Source organism: Neolamprologus multifasciatus, chromosome 4 (genome assembly GCF_963576455.1).
Source record: "Neolamprologus multifasciatus chromosome 4, fNeoMul1.2, whole genome shotgun sequence".
NCBI classification, from domain to species: Eukaryota; Metazoa; Chordata; class Actinopteri; order Cichliformes; family Cichlidae; genus Neolamprologus; species Neolamprologus multifasciatus.
This window is the reverse complement of record NC_140442.1, coordinates 26,275,624-26,295,054: the sequence shown is the minus strand read 5'-3', so window position 1 is coordinate 26,295,054 and position 19,431 is coordinate 26,275,624. Positions and strand designations below refer to the sequence as shown.

The following is a 19,431-nucleotide window of genomic DNA, read 5'->3' as shown; positions in this document are numbered from 1 at the left end:
TAGCAATTTATACAGCTTGATTGAGTGGGTGTTCCCCAGTTTTCTGTGTAACACTATTAGGGATATTATGTTGGACGATTTGTGAAGCAGTTTGATCTGAGAGTTTGTCCTTGCGACCCAATGCTAAGCCTTTTGAAAATGTTGCACCTTAAATAATTTTTAAACGAATTTGAGACAGGAAGTCAAATATTTAATAATGATAATCAGTTATTTCCACAGAAGACAAGTGATTTCATACAGGGAAATGATTTACTGTCAGTTTGGACACAAGCCTTGCTGTGGCTCATACAGAATTTGATGATTATGCACTCTTTAGTAACCACTTACCTCTAATTTATTAGTCATATGGTCAGGCGTTAATAAACCTTCTTACATACTTTCACATTTTCTTTGGAGTAGTGTTCAACACCCTGTAATGTGTAATGTTTTCTCAGAGTACATTTTGATTGGAGTGCTTTCATGAGTACTGGGGTGCTTTTTACTACACTCAAAAACAATCTGTTGTTGGACGAACACAATTTAATCATGGCACCTTTTTCCATGTGATTTAACAAAGTACAATAACCCCTTTTTTGACCATGTCAAACCAACACATTTGGCATTTGGTGGTTTGATGTAATCACATTAAATTGGATCAACGTAGTATTGACTTGAAGTGATTGATTTAAGTATGTAGAGTGAAATTTGTTTTAATCCATTCTACACAAGTTAAAAACCTTCAGGAAAATGCAATGAAATCTTATTGTTTGAACAACTGCTTTGTTAATCAAGGGAAATACTGCTAGTCTTGCTTAATGAACCAATATGCAGGTTGATGATTTCATGGAGACAAACAACCATTTGCACTTACATTCATGGGTAAATTAGAATCACCAATTAACCTAACTCTAATTACACACCGCAAACCAGCCAGATTGTGGATTTGAACCCAGGCCTTTCTTGCTGTGAGGCAACAGCACTAACCATCACACCACCAAGCTGTCAATCCAGGATTAACAAAACTAGGAAAGCTATGATTACAAGGCTTGATGCAGACTTTTCTGTACATTTTTGTCCTTGACAGGTTAAACCACAATAAATAGCAATAGCATACACGTGGTGTGGGTGTACCTGTCTGCCTCTTAAAACTCTTTCCTGCAGTTTGACATCTAATGTGATCTTGTAAATTTCGTGAGTCCAGGCAACAAACCACTCTTACTAGATTTTATCATGTCATCTCAACAAGAACAAATTAAGCTGCTGAATTTCATGCAGATGCTACATGATTTTATTATGTTCACCATAGAAACATGAAATTATTTAGTTCAAATTACAAGTTTGAATCTTGTACATGTAACAATCACCCAATTTAATTTTTTGAGTGTAGAGTATATTTTAAATTAAATAAACCTACTTTTATTTAAGGACACTTTTAAGCACCAGGAGAGCACTGCAAAGTAATCTGTAGAAGGTGCTGTGGCATAGGGGGTAAAAATGTAAAGAGGAGATGCTGGGTGCAAATCCCAGCAGTGCCACAGTTAATATCATGTTCTAGGTAAGTGAAAAGTTACTTTACTGATTCATATACGGAACTATGAAGATGCCTGTGCATGTGATCTATAGTCTACATATGTGATGTCAAACTCATTTTACCACATGGGTCGCATACGGCCCACTATCATCTCGACCAATGAAACTCCTCTTTCTATTACAAAAGCTTTAAACACGGGGACATCCTAATATCAGAAAAAGAAGTGCAATTTAGACATTTTTCTACATGACGGAGAAATTGCTGTAGTTGATTCTGCTCATCTGTACGTAGCGTTTTAAGTGGGAAAAACGTTTCGTAACTCATCCAAGTGACTTCTTCAGCATCAGCTGACTGAAGGTTTCCCTCAACCCTGTAAACAGCAGTGATTGAAAGTGATTGAAAGAAATATGCGAGCATGATTGCAGTTGGGATTAAACTGCAACAAATAAATATGTAAAACTACAGAAAATCTGCTGATTTCTTATAACCTAGGTGGTCCTTTGTAAAACTGAAAGTATTTCTAATTCATGTAAAATGTCATTTTTATACTGTGGACCCAACATTTCTAGAGTAGATTTAAAAAACAAAAAAACTTTTCTTCCATTTAAGAATTTATCTGTTATTTAATTACGTTGGTGTGGTTTTAATGGTCACGGTGGGGTGTCTTTATCAGGAAGGAAAGCTGTAAAATTTACGAAAATACAGGTCCAGAATTTCAGCCCTCCTTCACATTTTACAAAGCAGTCCAGAGTCCTTCGTTGGCCCGGTTGCTGAGTCCGGGGCGGTTTGATGTCACTAATCTACAGTATCAGCTTGTTTATCAATCTGGAGGCGGATCCCCAGAAGACAGCCAATCAAAAGCCTGACCAAACTCCCACCTAACCAATCAGAAGCGTCCTCAGCGAGACGCTGCATCTGTACCAAGTTGAACAGCGGAGCATCCTCTGCCGAAAGACATCTCGTTGGTAAGACAACCGTCACGTCGTCGCTCAAATGTCAAAAGCTGTAGTGCAGAGAAGCGCACTGTGTTTACCGGTTACCTTCTAGGTTGTTTCGGAAAGTAACTTTTTGCGTCAGTCAGAATCCTCATACATGATAGCAGCATGTTAGCGCGTTAGCTGCTAACATATAGCGGTAGCTTTTTGGCGTTTATAGAGCGAGCATCTCCGCATCCCGTCTGTTATTATTTTAGCTCTTTGGAGGAGTGTCCACACTTCGAAGCTATGACTATAATAAAACACATTTCAGGTTTTGTTTACACATTGGCAACAGCGTTGGTTATCGTTTCTAAGATATTTTAAGTAACCCACATCTCGCGGCAGTCATTGTTTTGGAAAATAAACTTTTACTGATAAGCAGCTGCGTGCTGGGATTGCACTGTCTGCTGTGTTAACAGTAAGCTATGTAAGTGATGGGTTAGAGCCGTCTCTGTTTAGTACAATATGTGAAAGATTCATGTGGTGTTGAAATAATCGGAAAAACGAGTTTCCTGTGGGGACATTTTAAACGAATGTACACTCAGGCCTAGCAAACAACTTGGAAATTCGGAGAAATTTTAGTCCAAGACTTTCTCTAAAAAAAACAAAACTATAGCAGATGAAAGTAAATAATTGATTGCAATTTTAATCAACATTTCAAGTTCGTGTTTTGTATGATGGTTTTTGCTAATCTTAGCTGCTCATATAGGATAGTAATAGTTGCTGTCTACTTATATTAGTCAGAAAAGTTGTTTTATAACAGCCATACTTGCAACAATGCAGATAAAGTGTTTATATACTGTGTGATTATGTTGAATATAAAAACACACCAAGCAATAAAATCGTATGAGATCAATGTAAAGGCGCATAAACACAACTTCAAAGTCCATATGAGTGCAAGACACCACTGCAGTGACTAGTCAGATAACATGGATCACATAAGTTAGGCAGGACACACAGATACATGTCTAAGAAAATCTTCTAAATGAAATGGAATGTGAAAGCGTAATGGAAACACCTGTGTTTTTTTTGTCTACAGAGATATAATGGGCCGCAGAAAGTCAAAAAGAAAGCCACCTCCTAAGAAGAAAATGACAGGTAACTTGGACACCCAGTTCACTTGCCCTTTTTGCAATCACGAGAAATCCTGCGATGTCAAAATGTAAGTATCGCTCCAAATTCTTGAAACATTCATGCATCGGGGACATCCTGCCTAAAGTAACTGTCTCCTAGGGAACGAACCCGCAACACTGGAATTATATCCTGCAGCGTTTGCTTGGAGGAGTTTCAGACTCCCATAACATGTATCCTTTTAATCAACAAAAGATGCTGCCTGCTGCCAGGGATGTTTGATTTTGCTTTTTATTTAGAAGTATATTTCAAAAAGTATTAACTCTCCGAGGTCTAAGTTATCAGAGGTGGTTACTCGACCCCAACTTTATATTTTGGGAAAAGGGAAAACATACTTTTTTTTAAATTTTTTTTTTAAACTAATCACTTGAACGATTAATTTGTTTGTTCTCTGGCTGCCATGACTTGTGACACAGACATGTGATTGCATAGAGTTAGGATTGGGTTTGTCTGTGATGATGACTTAGACCTCAGAAGGTTAAATCCACTCTGCACTTGAATACAGTTCTGGATGCACATGCACATAAAGCACTTTCATTTAAAGTAATACATTTAAGGATTGATCAACTTTGATGCAGCACGTGTGTGTTGAATTTTTGAGCACTTGGTTTGGTCCTTAACCTTTTCTCAATAGATCTGTCCGAGCCGGTGGACGTCTACAGCGACTGGATCGATGCCTGTGAAGCAGCCAACCAGTAGCGTTCCTAACTGACCTTCTAACCTCAATTTCTGCTTCTTGAAGTAATTCCTGTTGAGCTAGCACAATGTAGCAAACATTTTGTTTTTCTCTTGAGTCACCTGGTGTTCTTAGTTTCTTTTAGGTTTGTTTTTTTCTTGCTGATTATGACACGTTACTCTGGTTGGGCTAGAGTGTGGCCATGTTCTTCTGACAGTAACATGTAGCTATAAAAAGATCAATGTAAATGTTTTCATATCTTATGTTAGTGAACTATTGTAGGACTTAACCTTCCCTTCTTTCAGACCAAATTGTTATATAATAGTTTAAAATGTAACCTATGAAATATTTCTTTATATATCTTCTCTTAGATCGTTTCAAAGATTTATTTAGCATCTAGATGTTGACATATTTAGATTCTGGTGACACAATCATAGAATAACTTTTGTCACATGTAGATTTTGTTTATTTTTTCCCAACTGTGTCACTATTGCACTGAAAACATTTTTTTCCTTTTGGACCAATTTATATTTTTACTGCTAGATTTTCCTTAAAAACAAACAAACAAACAAACAAACAAACAAACAAACAGACAAAAACAAAACCACTTCATGTATCTCTTGTACACTACTTTGATGTATTTGTGTACTTCAAGTTGCTGACAGTAGTAAGAAAATAAAGTCACGAAAATGCTTTGTGTGTTTTTATTGCACAAAGGTTTATGAATGTTTCATGTTTAGTGAAAAGCATATTGATAAAGAAACCAAGAGCCAGCATGTCAGGGTGAAATGTTAATGAATCTGTACTTGTCAGTGCCAGTATCAGCGGGTTAGTGATGATGAAAAATTAATATGCTGTTTAAAAAAATAAAACAAAACAAAAAACACTACATTCTTAGCTAGATTGTAAAGCTTGTACAACACTAGATGGCACACCTCTACAACTTATAAATCATGGAAGCTTTTGAATGATGGGGAGCTGAGAGGAGAAAAAGCATGCACCACTTTCTGTAATCCAAAGCCAGTCTGAAAGCCAGACAGCTGAAAGTAGCAAACAGTTTGAAATTGAGCTCAAATGGGATTTAAATGTTCTCGGGTTATTTCGCCCCAACAATCTCCAGCACGTAATGCTGCCAGATTTGCCCCTCAGATCGAACAATTCGACTGAACCTGAAGGTCACTTCCTCTTTCATGCTGTTTTTGAGTGCATTAATGGTTAATGGGAAGAGTACATACAATAGCTAACTTAACTTATTAAAGGCACGCCCATCTTTGATGGTTAGGCTCTTCGTGTGATGAAGAGGTGATGGCTGTGCTATCCACCTGCTGAACTATTTATTTATTAAAATAACAGTCTTGGTGCTTATACAAACTGTGCTGTGTGTGTAGACTGTTTCGTTTTGGACAGCAGTCCTAGTTTGCAGCAGTCGTTTTGACATAAAAATAGTAGGGTAGCAGGCCTAGCCAACAGTTCTGTCCAAACTGACGTCAGTGAGGTTATCTAGAAAGCATATTCTCACTTTTCCATCACATGTATGATTTTATTTAAACTGGGATTAAAAAATCTTTAAAAGTTTAAAATGTAAGCAAGAAATTTAACTTGCTTATACAAGCAGACACCCTGTGCACATATCATGAACCCTGTGATAGGCAGTGGGACCTCTAGCTTTACAAATAACGTTACATTCAAGACATTCGGTGGGTTAAACAGTATGTTGCAGAAACCTTAAAAATTCTGCATATTTGTCATGACTTACATAAGGATATATCTGCAAGCGCATGGGTCTGCTTTGCTGTTGCTTTTCCCAGCCAGAGGTGAACAAAAAATAAATAATACTTCATTATAGGTCCTGCTTATGAAAAATATCCCCCTGTGTGTGGTAAACTGTATCTGTGTTTTATTCTTTAAGTATAGTTAATAAATAAATGAAGTAAAAAGGAAAACACTATCTGGACTGTACAGCAGGAGTGTCATCAAATGGAAAATATTTAAGTTTAGGTGCTCGAATGTGTAACTAATTGTTCGGGCATCATTCCAACACTGGTGGCGTGTGGCCAGGTAGAAGTGCAACAGTAAAGCCAAAGTTCCCAAAAGTCGAAATATTACAGGACTATTTTTTGCAGTGCAAAAACAACTGGTGACCACGTACCAAACTTCAATCTGGATACCACCACACCTGCACGTACTCCTTTATAAAAACCAGTGCACCGTGTCTCTCAGAACCTTAAAAAAAAAAAAAAAAAAGACTCTGAAAATGCTCCACAACAAGCCATGTAAATGAGCCCTGCAAAAATGGCACAATGGGTAATTTAGCAGACTTAACATTACTATTTGTTAGTGCAGGTGCTCGCGGTGAAAAAAAAAGCAATGTCCGCACAAAAGCTGCGCATCGCGATCAGTCTGTGGACCCGGAGCTTGTGTGTCATCCAAAGGAGTGGTATCCTGGAGCCTGCAGAGCTCTTAATGTGGACGTGTTCCAACTGGGTCAAAGTTCAATAGCACCAACTTGTTTCCCCTCCAGGAACTTTGCATATTTTGCTTCATTATGTTCAAACTGGACTGGTTACACGGGGGTAAAAAAAAAAAAAGAAAAAAAAAAAAAGAAATTTTCTAAATTACAATGCAAGTATAAAAAGCTTTAGGAAAAAAAACTATAAATAGTAAAAGATCAAAGATCAAAAAGTCTGCTTCAGAGCGTGGTTATTTTTAGCTGTAACAATAACATCATAAACTAGAGCGACTGAACTTGGCCACCACAATTTTTTTTTGTGACGGAAGGTCAGTGTAAACACATTTTTTCTCTTTTACTCACGGAAAGCCAAACAATAAGCTGAAGAGTCAAAAACTTGTTTATAAAAGACAGGAAATGAAGCAGACAATGACGTCAATCGATCTGAAAGGTCTGATCGTCGCAAGGACAGTCGCGGCTGGCTGGCTAAAGTAAAAGCAAAAAAAAAAAAGAAAGGAGGGTGAGGGTTGGGGTGAGGGAGAGGGAGGTGGGAGGGAGGATGCTGCTGTCCATGGTTTTTCCCCTTAGTCAGAGTACTGGTTGTAGCCATCGAACTCCATCTCGCTCCCGTTGTTGCAGTTGGCCTCAGTGGGGTTGATGCAGTACTTGTTGTCGTAGACTTGGCGGGGCAGGCCATAAGTGGTCATGCCCTGTTGAGAGGCCCCTTTGTTTGTGCCCATCTGCAGAGAGATGGTGGTGGTGTCACAGTCCTCCAGCTTCAGGTTCTTGTCAAAAATATGCCTCCTGGTTCCTGGAGCCGTCATGCCGGACTGTAGCAGAGAAAAGCAAGATGGAGGGCGCAGCGGTGTAAATACACTATACCGTTGCATTCACGACAGAGATGTGTTAACAAATCCAAAGAATCCACCAAAACTAATGAAGTGATCTGAGCAACCAATTTCTCTATATTTCAGCCTGACGTGTCTTAGTCCTCCAAATGCTATTAAAAAACAGTCAACAAGCACGAGGATGTGACTCACTAAGTGTCCTTATAATAAGATAGTCCAGTCAGAACCACATTAGTCAAAGAAAGAACAGTTATCAAATCTGTGATAACTGTCTGACTGTTTGGAGCTCCATGTATATGCACAAAAAGGCAAATGAGGGAGGGCAATACTGGCAACAGATGTGCAATCACTTAGATCGGACACAGTATGAAATGTAGGAGCTGAGGATGGAGGTGGGTTGCAAAGTGGCTTGCAGGAGTGCAGCAACTATGGTTAGACTAAACCCTGTCAGATCAACTCAAGTTGCAGTTCCTCCTAACATGTTCCTAATGTGTCTTTTTAATAAGTGTATATATTTTGTGTAATAACATTTTATCTCTTTGATGCAACAATAAAAAGGGATTTTGTTCATTTCAAGATACATTTTAAAAACGGCAATACATACTAACCATGCTAGAGCTATATCACCAAGAAACTGTGTAGTGAACAAGTGTTACTTTAGTCTAAAATTATACATCTCTTCTCACCTGGCTGGCTCCCTTGTTGGTGCCCATCTGTAGGCTGATAGTAGATTGGTCAGGGGTGTCCATGCCTATTTTGGCATCATACAAATGGCGTCGTGTCCCGTAAGAGGTCATGCCCTTTTGACTGGCAAACTGGTTAGTGCCCATCTAAATACAGAGGAAAATGACAGGATTTACATGACATGCAATGTAGTTGCCACGGTTATTCTTTGGAGTGTCTCCAAAAACATCACACTTTAGGATCACATATGAGGTGTGGTTATCGAACTGTCCATTCATTCATTCATTCATGCATTGTTCCTTGTTTGTTGTTAAAAAGTTGAGAAGACTGTTTGGGGAATATTCATTCAGCAAGAATCCAGCAGGGGGCACAATAACAACACACTGAGAACAGGCTTGGCCAGCAGAACAACGCTGCACCATGACAGCTTGGCCATAACACAGTACATTACACGTTTAGCCCTTTTGCCACTCTGACCTGCAGGCCTATGATGTTACGTCCCTCCCTGAGCTTCTCGGGAGCGAAGCGCCGCTGCTGTTTCTCTGCGTACTTCACGCCTATATCGTACTTCGAGTGGAAACCTTTGGACTTGGCCTGAGAGACAGAAGTGGTGGTGACAGAAAGGAAAAATGGTGGTAATAAGAATGCACTCTTCATACCCACATTGCTTTTATTAGATCCATGCTGTTGCCATGGAAATCTAAGCAAAAAAAAAAAAAAAAAAAGTATCAAGATCAAATAATAATGTGCAGCCAGTGGTGATTTCAGCGAGATGCCGACGTATGTGAATGTGTGTGCACCGCCGCCCTCACCATTCCAGCCAGAGCGATGAGTGTGCACTGGACCTGAGTGTGGTTGACATTCTCAAACAGATCGTTGGCCTCAAAGATGTCGTGTGGCTTCAGGCCGTACTCCGTGATGGCACGGACGAAATTCCCTATGTTTTCCAGCTGAGAGAAAGAGCAAGAATACAGGCTGGAATAAGATCTTTTGGGCATTTATACATGCCTGGATATATTGGCAGAACAATGGTACTGGCCAGTCTGGCCCTGCTGACAGCTGTCAGCCTATTTGCTATCGGCAAATAGTGACATTCAGCAAAAGGCAGAATGTCCAAAAATAATGTAATAAAAGATCTGAAAGGTCCTTTAAATTTTTTTTAAACTAGATTTCTTTGTTTCCCTGGTACAAATGATGGGATCAATACAAACAAACAAAATAAACAATTAAAATATCTATCAGTATATCAACCAAATTAATATTATTTTAAACTCTTATGTTACCGGCCCAGAATTTCATAAGCAATCCATGCCTTTTACAAACTGTCTGAGTAGATCCTGTGTTTTTCTTCCTAGAATAAAACCTTGCATAGCAACAGAAAAATCTGTGATGGTTGCCATCTTGTAACACAAGAAGCTCTGCAGTTTCAGAAATGATCTTATTCGCCTTTTTTTGTGATCTCATGTCGGAACTGAGGCTACAGCTCGTGGGCAGTCAGCTTACCTTGGCACCAAGTATTAAGATTCAAGCTCAATAACTTTTGCTAAATATTGACTCTCTCGATTTGCGCCCATGCCCTTGGAGAGTGCGACTGTGTGACGGTCTGTGTGCATGTGCGGCAGTGTCAATATCACAGCGAGAACTTTCTGAAAGGCGTTTTAATCAACGCTTAAGAGCTCTGTTTGCTTTTTCCTGGTCCAATACTAGGCTAATAAAAGCTGTGCCAAGATGAGCCTCATTTGATATGGAAGCTACTTTATGGAAGGTAAATAAAAGTCTTTGTTGTCAGTGCGGGAGACAAACCAAGTTCCACTCTGTGTGGAAAACAGGCCTGAGTTTTGAGAGCTGGAGCATTACCTGGTGCCAGTTTTGACTGGAGTGGTTGATCTTTTTCACAGAGCCCGGCTGGAGAGCATTTATGAGCCTACAAAAAGACAGAGCGAGAGAGAGATTTGAAGAAAGTTCCTTCTTTAAAAAAAACAAAACAAAAAAACCCCAAGGTGGCGTCCATCCACTCACTCGCACAATAGTACTCCATCTTTCAGGCTATCCATGAAGCTGTCCCCGGTCCTTTTGCCAGTCACATCTTCAATCCACAGTCTCAGCTCCTCTTCCTTATGTGGGTCATATTTTCCTGCAAGCTGAGAAGCAGAACAGAGCAGAGATGATCGCTCAAACATGATATGAATTTAGATTTTTTTCTGGTTTTGTTGATTCAAAACAGTAAGACATTAAAAAATTAAATAAATAAAAATAAGACAGCTTCCCCTTTTATGGGCCCTGTAGAAGAACAAAGAGGCATTAATGTGTGTCTACAGTGAAATAATATCCAGTGGATCATATATACATTAAACATTTATATTGTATTTAGTGCGTATTAGACTGTGCCTGCTCTGACCAGAACAATGTAACTGTGTACAAGCTGTAAATATTCATCTAAGACAATGTTCTCCAGGCACGCTGAGATAGTGCAAGGACATTGGTATTAGAAGCCTCCGTTTAGTCTTGGGACCTAGTTAAAACAAGGTCCAGTTTCAATCTCACCCAGGAGCAAAACTGTAAAACATCCAAACAAAATACACAAAAAAAGCAGAGCAAAATAAAGAAAGGCCACTTTGCAAGTGATACCATTTCAAATTATGCAGTGCTAGAAGGGCTTAATTATATTTCCTCATTCAGGGGGTCACGTTGGGGGTTACTGCATAGGGTCTGCTTTGCAGCATCGATTTATTTTTTTCCCCCCATCAGGTTTCTACTTCATCTGCTGGGCAACTTCTCTCCTCAAGAGACTGCCAACTGATGCATAGTGTTCAGAAAAATGTTATACAACTCACAACAAATTTTTACTTTTTGTAAACTGATTCAACTTAAGATTATTGTAGACTAAATCTAATGATATTTAGTCAACCAAAATTAAAAGAATTTAAAAGCCTAAATTATGACTCAAAGAATTTAACAGTTTAGTCAAAAGACTGACTAAAACTAAATCAAAACTGACACTGGTCGAGTCCTCCATTAACACAAAGAAGCCTTGATGTCTACAAATCTATGGGAAACGGTGGCTGGGTTTCCTTGACTTATGACCTCCATAAACACTTTTTCAATGAGAATATGGTTCCAATTGCTTGTTTCCAAGTCTTATGGAACATATAGTGAAGTCCAAATATTGTCAGAAAGAGTGATAAAACAGGCCACACTTAAAGGCAGACCTGCTTTGTGACTGACAAGTTGCTGTGATGTGTGTTGTGTGTTTGAGAAGCTAAATCTTTATATTTTTCTGGGAAAAATGGCTGCTGCAATTTATTGAAGCATGCAAACATAAAGAAAAATGCTGTATATATGGTAACGTTTGTACAATTCTAACAAGCTTGAAAGTCAACTTTTGGTATGACCACCTGATCTCTCTTAGGCAGCTTTCTATAATTTCTTTAAGTAGGCTTCAGGAATAGTTCTCTAGGCTTCTTGAAGGACATTTCAAGCTCTTTTTTGATGTTAACTGCCTTTTGTTCCATTCTCTGTCAAATTGATCCCACATTGCTTCAATAATGTTGACATCCCAGCTCTTGGGAGGCGAGTGCATAAGTGATAAAGTTCTATTGTGTGTGTATGCTTTTATTGCATTCGCAGTGTCTTTGGGAGCATTGTCATGCTGAAAAATGAAGCTGTTGCCAATCAGATACTTGCCCTATGGTACTGAAAGGATCAAACTTGACAGTATTTTTTCAGTATTCATAATTCCATCATTTTTGACAAGAGCACACCACTAGCTGAAATGTGGCCCTAACCTCCACCATGTTTTGCAGATGGCTTAACCCGCCCACTGTTATACCCCTCTCCTGACGTTCTCCATACATATTGAGATTATCTGAACCAAAAGTTTCAAATGCAGATTTATTGCTTCCTCAGACTGGCTTCCACTGATTTTCTTGTATAATGTGACATAGCCCAGCCTTTTCTTCCTGTTTCGGTTCTTTAAGAATGGCTACTTCTCAGCCATCCTTCCACTGACACCTTTTCTGATGAGATGGATCAAAAGGACCAGATACATCTCTCAGGTTCTGAGTCAGATCTTTGCTGGATTTCTTCCCCAGTTTCTTGATGTTCCTAATGACTTTTAAATAAAGTTTATCTGCTGAAGATATTATTTGGTTTTTTTTCTTTTCTTTTTAAGACCTGGCACTTTCTTTTGTTTACTTGTCCCTCCTTTTAAGGACACACAGGCTGAGCTTGCTACATTTTCAGCTAATAGCTCTTTGGGAATCACCTTGTTGGTGCAAAAATACAATTTTATTCCCCTCAAACTCATATATTTGGCAAATTTTATTTTATTATTTATCAAAAGAAACATGAACAAATTAGATGTTTCTTTGACAGGCTGCTAGTAACAAAATGCCAAAAGATACAATTTAAAATTGGTTCTTTTGGAAGTTGTCTGTTATGTGTCGACACAAGACTTTTTTTTTTTTTAATGCTTGATGATTCAGAGGTCAGCATTAAGTGACTTAACAAACAAACAAAAACATTCCTCTGAAAATAATACAAGAACGGGACTGAAAATAAGTATAAAAAACAAAACAAAGAAAAACTCTGAAGAACTTAAAAAAATATTCCTCAGGACCTCTTTTTAAAAAATGGCAACAAAGTCAGCCTCCTGGGAGGTAAAATATAAAGAAATGATGAGTGGCTAAAGAGTTTTGCGCATTACTGTATGAGATGGATTATTTAAGTGCACTAATTGAAAACTGGCCTCTCCGTTTTATCTCAAGGTGGAGTGCCTTCCTATAGATTTATCAAGAAACTATGTATAATTTACACATATGTATAATAAAGTGTTATCATTCTTACTGATAGTTGAAAGTATAAGGATACTGTATGTGAGAAATTGGTATGAGAATAGTAGAGTCTGTAATCTAAAATACAACATTCAAATCCTTAAATACGTGAATAGCAGCTTCTTTCATGCCTCAGTGTCTCACAGAGGATGATGCTCCATATCTGAAAGTCTTACTATTTACTGAAAAATACTCTAAGCTGAGGTGCATAAAGAGAACAGGAAGAAAAATGAAATGTGGACATTTCTGCATGCAGAAACACACAGGCCTCTCCCTCTCTCGCTCCATGCATTTCCTTATTGGCACAAACACACTGCCCTAATACTTTGAATTCTGGCATGGGGGTTTAAGGCTGCCCCCCCCCCCCCCCCCCCCCCCCTTTCACTGCACGCACACACGCACACACACTCTCAGCCCCTATTCCTGAATGTTCTGCAGATAAGTCTTCACAGTCTGGGATCAGCAGCCAACACAAACAAGTATTTCAAAGCAGCAGGGGATAGCGTGGACTCCAGTCCATCACACCAAACTTGGGAGAAACAGCTTTTCCTAAACACTCCTCCCTCTCCCTCTGCCTGTCTCGCTCCGTGTATTCGATTGGCTGCGCTCATATTTCTCCCTCACAATCTCTCTCCTTCTTCTTCTCTCCATTTGGGTTTTCCAGAATCTGCCCTTTTACAGCGAGTTGACTATTCAGGCACCCAATGTCCGATAAAGGCACACCAAGTCAACAGGTCCCCCTTCCAGTCGGGGGGAGTTTGATTTAATTGTGCTGTGTCTTTTGATTGCCGAACACCACTGCCACAATAAAAGCTATTTTAGGCATGAAACACACAGAGAGAAAAGGCAAACAGAACAAAAAATGATCTAACTGTATACTGACGGATGTTATCGAGAGCATGTAACACTTGTAATTCCACCATGATTGGTAATTACAATAAATAAATAAATAAAAAGAATCAGTAACTGTAAGATCGTAACAAAAGCTATCAGAACATTATGCTAGCTGTCTTAGCTTAGCCAGCATTAGCTAAAAGTAGCCCCACGTGTGGCTGATCATACCAGACCAAGTAAGGCTGTGGCAGTAAATCTTCTGACTGCACTGAACTCCAGTTTGGTGCATTTAATTTCTTATGAATAGAACTTTTTATTTGATTAATGGTGGTCGGCTCTTTTTAAAGGGTTAAAAAGTGGCACGTGACGCTAAAAAACCAGTACAACCAGTACAAGATTGTCAGCAAAGTGTGTCAGGATGTCACGTGAAAAGTCAAATGAATTACTCTGAAGAAAACTCTTAATAATAAATCATCATCCCTGAGGGGACACCCAGTATCAATATATAAAGTCAGTTTTGCAGATAACTGAGGTGAGCCCATGTTTGTCTGCTTTATATACAGTTAGGCAAATACTACAGTATATTGATTCTAAAACCATGGGTTGGCCCTTTCCTGAAGATTTGAAATAAAGGATTAACAAGACATTGTAGGATGATTAATAAATGAGAAGAAATAAAGCAATAGCTCTGTAATTCTTTTATAGTTATAATAATTTAGATTTTTGAACAATAAACTTAAAAGGGAAAATAAGAAAAAGCCCCCAGTAACCCCAACATTTTCACAGGGATCAATAAGACCAAGAGGTTTAGCAATTGCTGGCTTCATCTCCATTGATGTATTGCATGTTTGAGATTTATCACTTCGTTTTATGAGTGAATTTTCTGCTAATTTGGTGTTTTCTTCAGATGTTTTGTACTTCAAATAAATATATATTCAGTAATCTTAGAGCTTACAGCCAATTTTATTTAAGGAGTCATACGGTGCGGCTACAGCATGGATTTATTAAGAAAACACATTTAATGGGATTTTGAAATATTAACCTTACACTCAAAGACCAAACTGATAGCCTGCCTTAAAGCACAACTTGTCCCAAATAAAAGTGGACTGCCCTGCACTGTATAGTGGTGAGTTCAAAAACAAGTGTAACAATAGGAAAGAGCAACAAAGTGCCAGTAAGCTGAAGCAGCCATGTCACACACGTCACCTACACAGCAGTTTGCAGGAGGAAAAACTGCCAGCGTTTGTCACCATAAGCTAACGGTCAGTTCGAACCAAGTAGGGCTGCGCAGCTAAACTCTGGGTGTACTGACTGTGGCAGTGGACTGTGACAGAGAAAATTAAACAGGCTCACAAGAATGGCTCCAAAGCTTTGCTACACTATCACAGACCATTTGCCGTAACTGCTGGTGTAAATACGCAAGTTGAGCTGTTAGTGCCTGATATGTGGATTTCCGCCCCTCCCTCATTTATTTGTTTGCATCGAGTCTCCTTGGATTCATTGTGTGAACTACTGGCATGGCCTTGTCTTTGCTATCTATCGCCTATCTGTCTCCTGTCCACCTGTGTTCTATCAGGACAGTGTTTTGTCATTCTTGACTTGGATGTAAACTGTTTAGAGTGAGCACACTTTCTCAGGTTCCAAGTCAGAGCCCAGTCACTCCATAAAAGGCCATTAGATGATGATCATGTACCTGTCAGTCTTTCTGCTGCATCTCTGCCCCTCTCTGATGTCACGCTGCTGGAACGCAGCATCCCGCCATTACTCTCATTTAAGCCCTTAGGCTTAAATAAAAATTGTATATCCCCCTCCCCCCAACACACACACACACGACCCTACTTCTCAATTTCCACTCACCGTGTGTACGTGATCGGCTTGGAAATAGCACAGTGGTGTCGGTAAAATAGCAGCCTGACTGCTGAAAGGAATGCGGACTTCATAGAGTGCATGAGACTAAAGCACAGCTGAGAGATGGCACCATTCAGGGAAGAGGCCAGGGCAATGATGATTATAATGATGATGATCTGGGTATTGGAACAGTCACAGGCTGACCTTTGTCATTCTGGCTGTTAGCAGCTGTGACTCATCCAAACATACAGAGTCACTGCTGTCACCGCACAGGCAGAAAATCCCAGTAATTTTATTCACACTCACTAAGTGAACACGGCCTAGCTTCCCCACAACGGTGACAACACAAAAAAGCTTGAAAAACAGGATTGTGCATGTTTATCCTTACCAAGGTACAAACTGATTTAAAGGTGGAATGTGAGTCAACACTTGTCAGGTGATCCGGTCAGTTTTTTAAAAAATAAAAAAAATCCAGTAATATAATGTGCAATGGCACAACACAGATAAGTTCCACCCTGCCAAAATAGTAAGAAATTAATTTTTCAAAGTGATATATATATATTATATTGTATTTGGTATATTAGCAACAATATTCCACATCCCAAAATAAATACTCTCACTGACCTAATCATTACAATCTTTCAAAGCTTACTGAATGTAATACTTGTGTCATATGTAATTATGTATATGGAACTGCTTTCCAGTTTTCTCTCTCACATGCACATCCATTTACGTCTAAGAAAAGGTTCATAAAAGGTGGAGGATGTGAATTTTAATGTAGTATAATTAGTGAGGGGTGCACACTCACTAATGATACACTAAGTTTTTAATGTTGGCGTGTGTGTAGTTTGCATCTAATTTCTCTGTTCAATCCCCTTTCTCACTGCACAGTGCAGCTTCAAGCTCAGCCTTTGTTAGATCACACCTTCTTCTATGTTTCAGTCACTTTTTGATTTCTCTGAGGGGAGATCAGCCAAACAACAATAACAGAGCACGTCCTCCACCATGTGCTTCACTCCAGCACACTATAAAGCCCTGACCCTGCATAATCGCACGAATTATTTGGCCACTAAAGTCTGTTTTCTGCTCCAAAACAATCACCTCCTTCACTGTGTGATCTCTTACCAAAAGACAGAAGTGTGTCACCGCAGCGGTTTTCCCAACCCCACGCAACCTGAAATTAAACTGGAATGAGATCACATCACCGATGACATCCCCCCCCCCCCCCCCCACCCTCTCGGCGTAACGTTAGGATACATGTAGGAGTTCCTTTCCAACTGTTTGATGCAGAGCCACAGGCAGCAACACAACAGCAGGTGTATTTATCTCTACGTCTTTTGCTGCGAGCTGTTTCAACATACTGGACTATAAAAGCAGCCACAAACCCTCTCTTCTGTTTCTTTGTATCACAGTTAGTTTTGTTGGAAAAACTGCCTATTTACATCAAGCATAGAGAGCTTGTTGTTTGCTTTGCTATTATACTGCGTAGATCAACCTGTTACTGACCCTTTGTGGACCTCTGACCCCCACCAGAGGAGCCCATGCTTCTCCTACAGCGTCCAAACACACTCTGGATAACTAATATTTAAAAAAAGAAAGAAAACATACCTTACTCTTGACCTCGGCGGAGAGTCCGAAGGCCGGGCCGCTCCTGAAATGTGTTGTCATTCTGTCGGGTTTTCTTTTCTTTTCGTTTCTTTTCTTTTTCTTTTTTTTTTTTTTTTGGCTATTTACAGTGGAGCTAGGGGAGAGCTTTAAAAATGGAGAAGCAGGTTAGAGCTCTCTGTCCAAACAAGGCAGGGAAAGCACGCAGAGAAAGTCCCAAAAAATCCGCGGGTATCTTTTACCCCCCTTTTCTTTTCTTTTTATTAATAATATTATTATTCGCCCCAGTCGTGCTCGGACCTGCTGGTGGAGGCTTTTGGACAACTTTCCAACACTTTTCCGAATGTTTTTAAAACGCTTCCCATGTGTGTGCTCTCTGATTGGCCGCGAACTCCGTCCAATCCGGACGCAGCCCCATCACGGAGGGGAGTGATGTCACCACTCGGGTATTGGATTTAATCAGTGTCACTTTTTCCACCTTCATACCGGTCCGGGATAATTCACACGTGTGTTAATATGCAGTTTGAAGGAGTTATGTCATTGCCATGTTCAGATCAATTTCTGTTTTTACTCAAGGTCTTAAAAGGAAATTCACGTAGCAGTAACATTTAATTCAGTAATATGAATAATTAAATATTAAGGACATCTATAGCCTAGATAACTGCAATACAATCTTACAGTAACATATTAGAAAAGGAAGTCTTAAAACATCTTAAAAATACACGCTCAGATATATAAAAATACTAATATATGTCTAAAACTGGTCTACTATGTTAATAGAACTACTAAAACACATTATTACCAAAATTGATTAATCACCCATCATTGAATTCAGGTGTTCCAATCACTTTCATGGCCACAGATGTATTAAATCAAGCACCTAGGCATGCAGAGTGCTTTTTCAAAGATGGGTCGCTCTCAGGAGCTAACTGAATTCCAGTGTGGAACTGTGATAGGATACCACCTGTGTTATATATCCAGTTGTGAAATTTCTTCTGTATTAAATATTCCATGGACCTCCAAATTTCATGTGGCCATCAGTTTAGCTCAAGAACAGTGCATAGAGAGCTTCATGGAATTGGTTTCCATGGCCGAGCAGCTGCATCCAAGCCGCATATTGCAAAGCACAACACTAAGTGTTGTTTGCAGTGGTGTAAAGCATGAGTGATGAATTGTGCTTCTCAGTCTGGTATTCCGATAGATGAGTTTGGGTTTGGCAGTTGTCAGGAGAACAGCACTTGTCTAACACCGTCATTGTGCCAAGTGTAAAGTTTGGTGGAGGGGGATTGTGGTGTGGGGCTGTTTTTCAGGATTCCGGCTCGGCCCCTTTGTTCCAACGAAAGGAACTCTTAATGCATCAGCATACCAAAACATTTTGGACAATTTCATACCCCCAACTTAGTAGGAACAGTTTGGGGATGGGCCCTAATATAAGTGTGCACATTCTAATATAAGTGTGCACTATTGCACAAAGCAAGACCCATAAAGACATGGATGAGTGAGTTTGGTGTAGAAGAACTTATTTGGCGTGCAAAGAGTCCTGACCCCAACCTGACAGAACACCTTTGAGATGAATTAGAGTGGAGGCGGTGAGCCAGGCCTTCTTATCTAATATCAGTTAGTGTCTGACTTCACAAAAGTGGTTCTTGAAGAAACGACGACTATGACTATTTTTGGCCATATAGTGTATGTAATATACCAAGCAATGATAAGCGTGGTGCATAGTTGGTGAAAAAGAGCTGTACGAGCCTACAGCTAAGCAAACCTTTGAGATTAATGCTAACAATCAGCACACTAACATACTCACAATGAAAATACTAACATGTTTTGCAGGTACTGTTTGCTCTGTTCTGTATCTTAAATTATCATGTTAGCATTTGCTAATTAGTACCCAACACAATGCAAAATGGAGGTTGGTGAGTGTGGGAGGGAAAGGATTTTACCACTACCCTCCAGTGACCCTATCAGATCCTAAAATTAGTCAAATACAACCTCAGATGAACAGTAAAACATTATATATTACACTGATTTTTTTAT

At 39.4% G+C, this 19,431-nt stretch overlaps 2 protein-coding genes across 2 annotated transcripts; one reads left to right on the top strand and one right to left on the bottom strand.

The window, feature by feature from the left end:
* Window positions 1-2,344: 2,344 nt before the first annotated feature.
* elof1 (elongation factor 1) lies at window positions 2,345-6,901 on the top strand. The gene is made up of 4 exons (XM_085157491.1): window positions 2,345-2,475; window positions 3,527-3,649; window positions 3,721-3,791; window positions 4,253-6,901. The coding sequence occupies exons 2-4, from the start codon at window positions 3,534-3,536 to the stop codon at window positions 4,315-4,317; spliced, it is 252 nt and encodes an 83-aa protein (XP_085013617.1). The 5' UTR covers window positions 2,345-2,475; window positions 3,527-3,533; the 3' UTR covers window positions 4,318-6,901.
* cnn1b (calponin 1, basic, smooth muscle, b) lies at window positions 3,832-17,799 on the bottom strand. The gene is made up of 7 exons (XM_085157488.1): window positions 17,398-17,799; window positions 10,295-10,416; window positions 10,133-10,199; window positions 9,088-9,225; window positions 8,753-8,869; window positions 8,278-8,421; window positions 3,832-7,573 (listed from the first exon to the last, which is right to left on the bottom strand). Exons 1-7 carry the CDS (start codon window positions 17,455-17,457, stop codon window positions 7,328-7,330), a joined length of 894 nt encoding a protein of 297 aa, XP_085013614.1. The 5' UTR covers window positions 17,458-17,799; the 3' UTR covers window positions 3,832-7,327.
* Window positions 17,800-19,431: the final 1,632 nt, after the last annotated feature.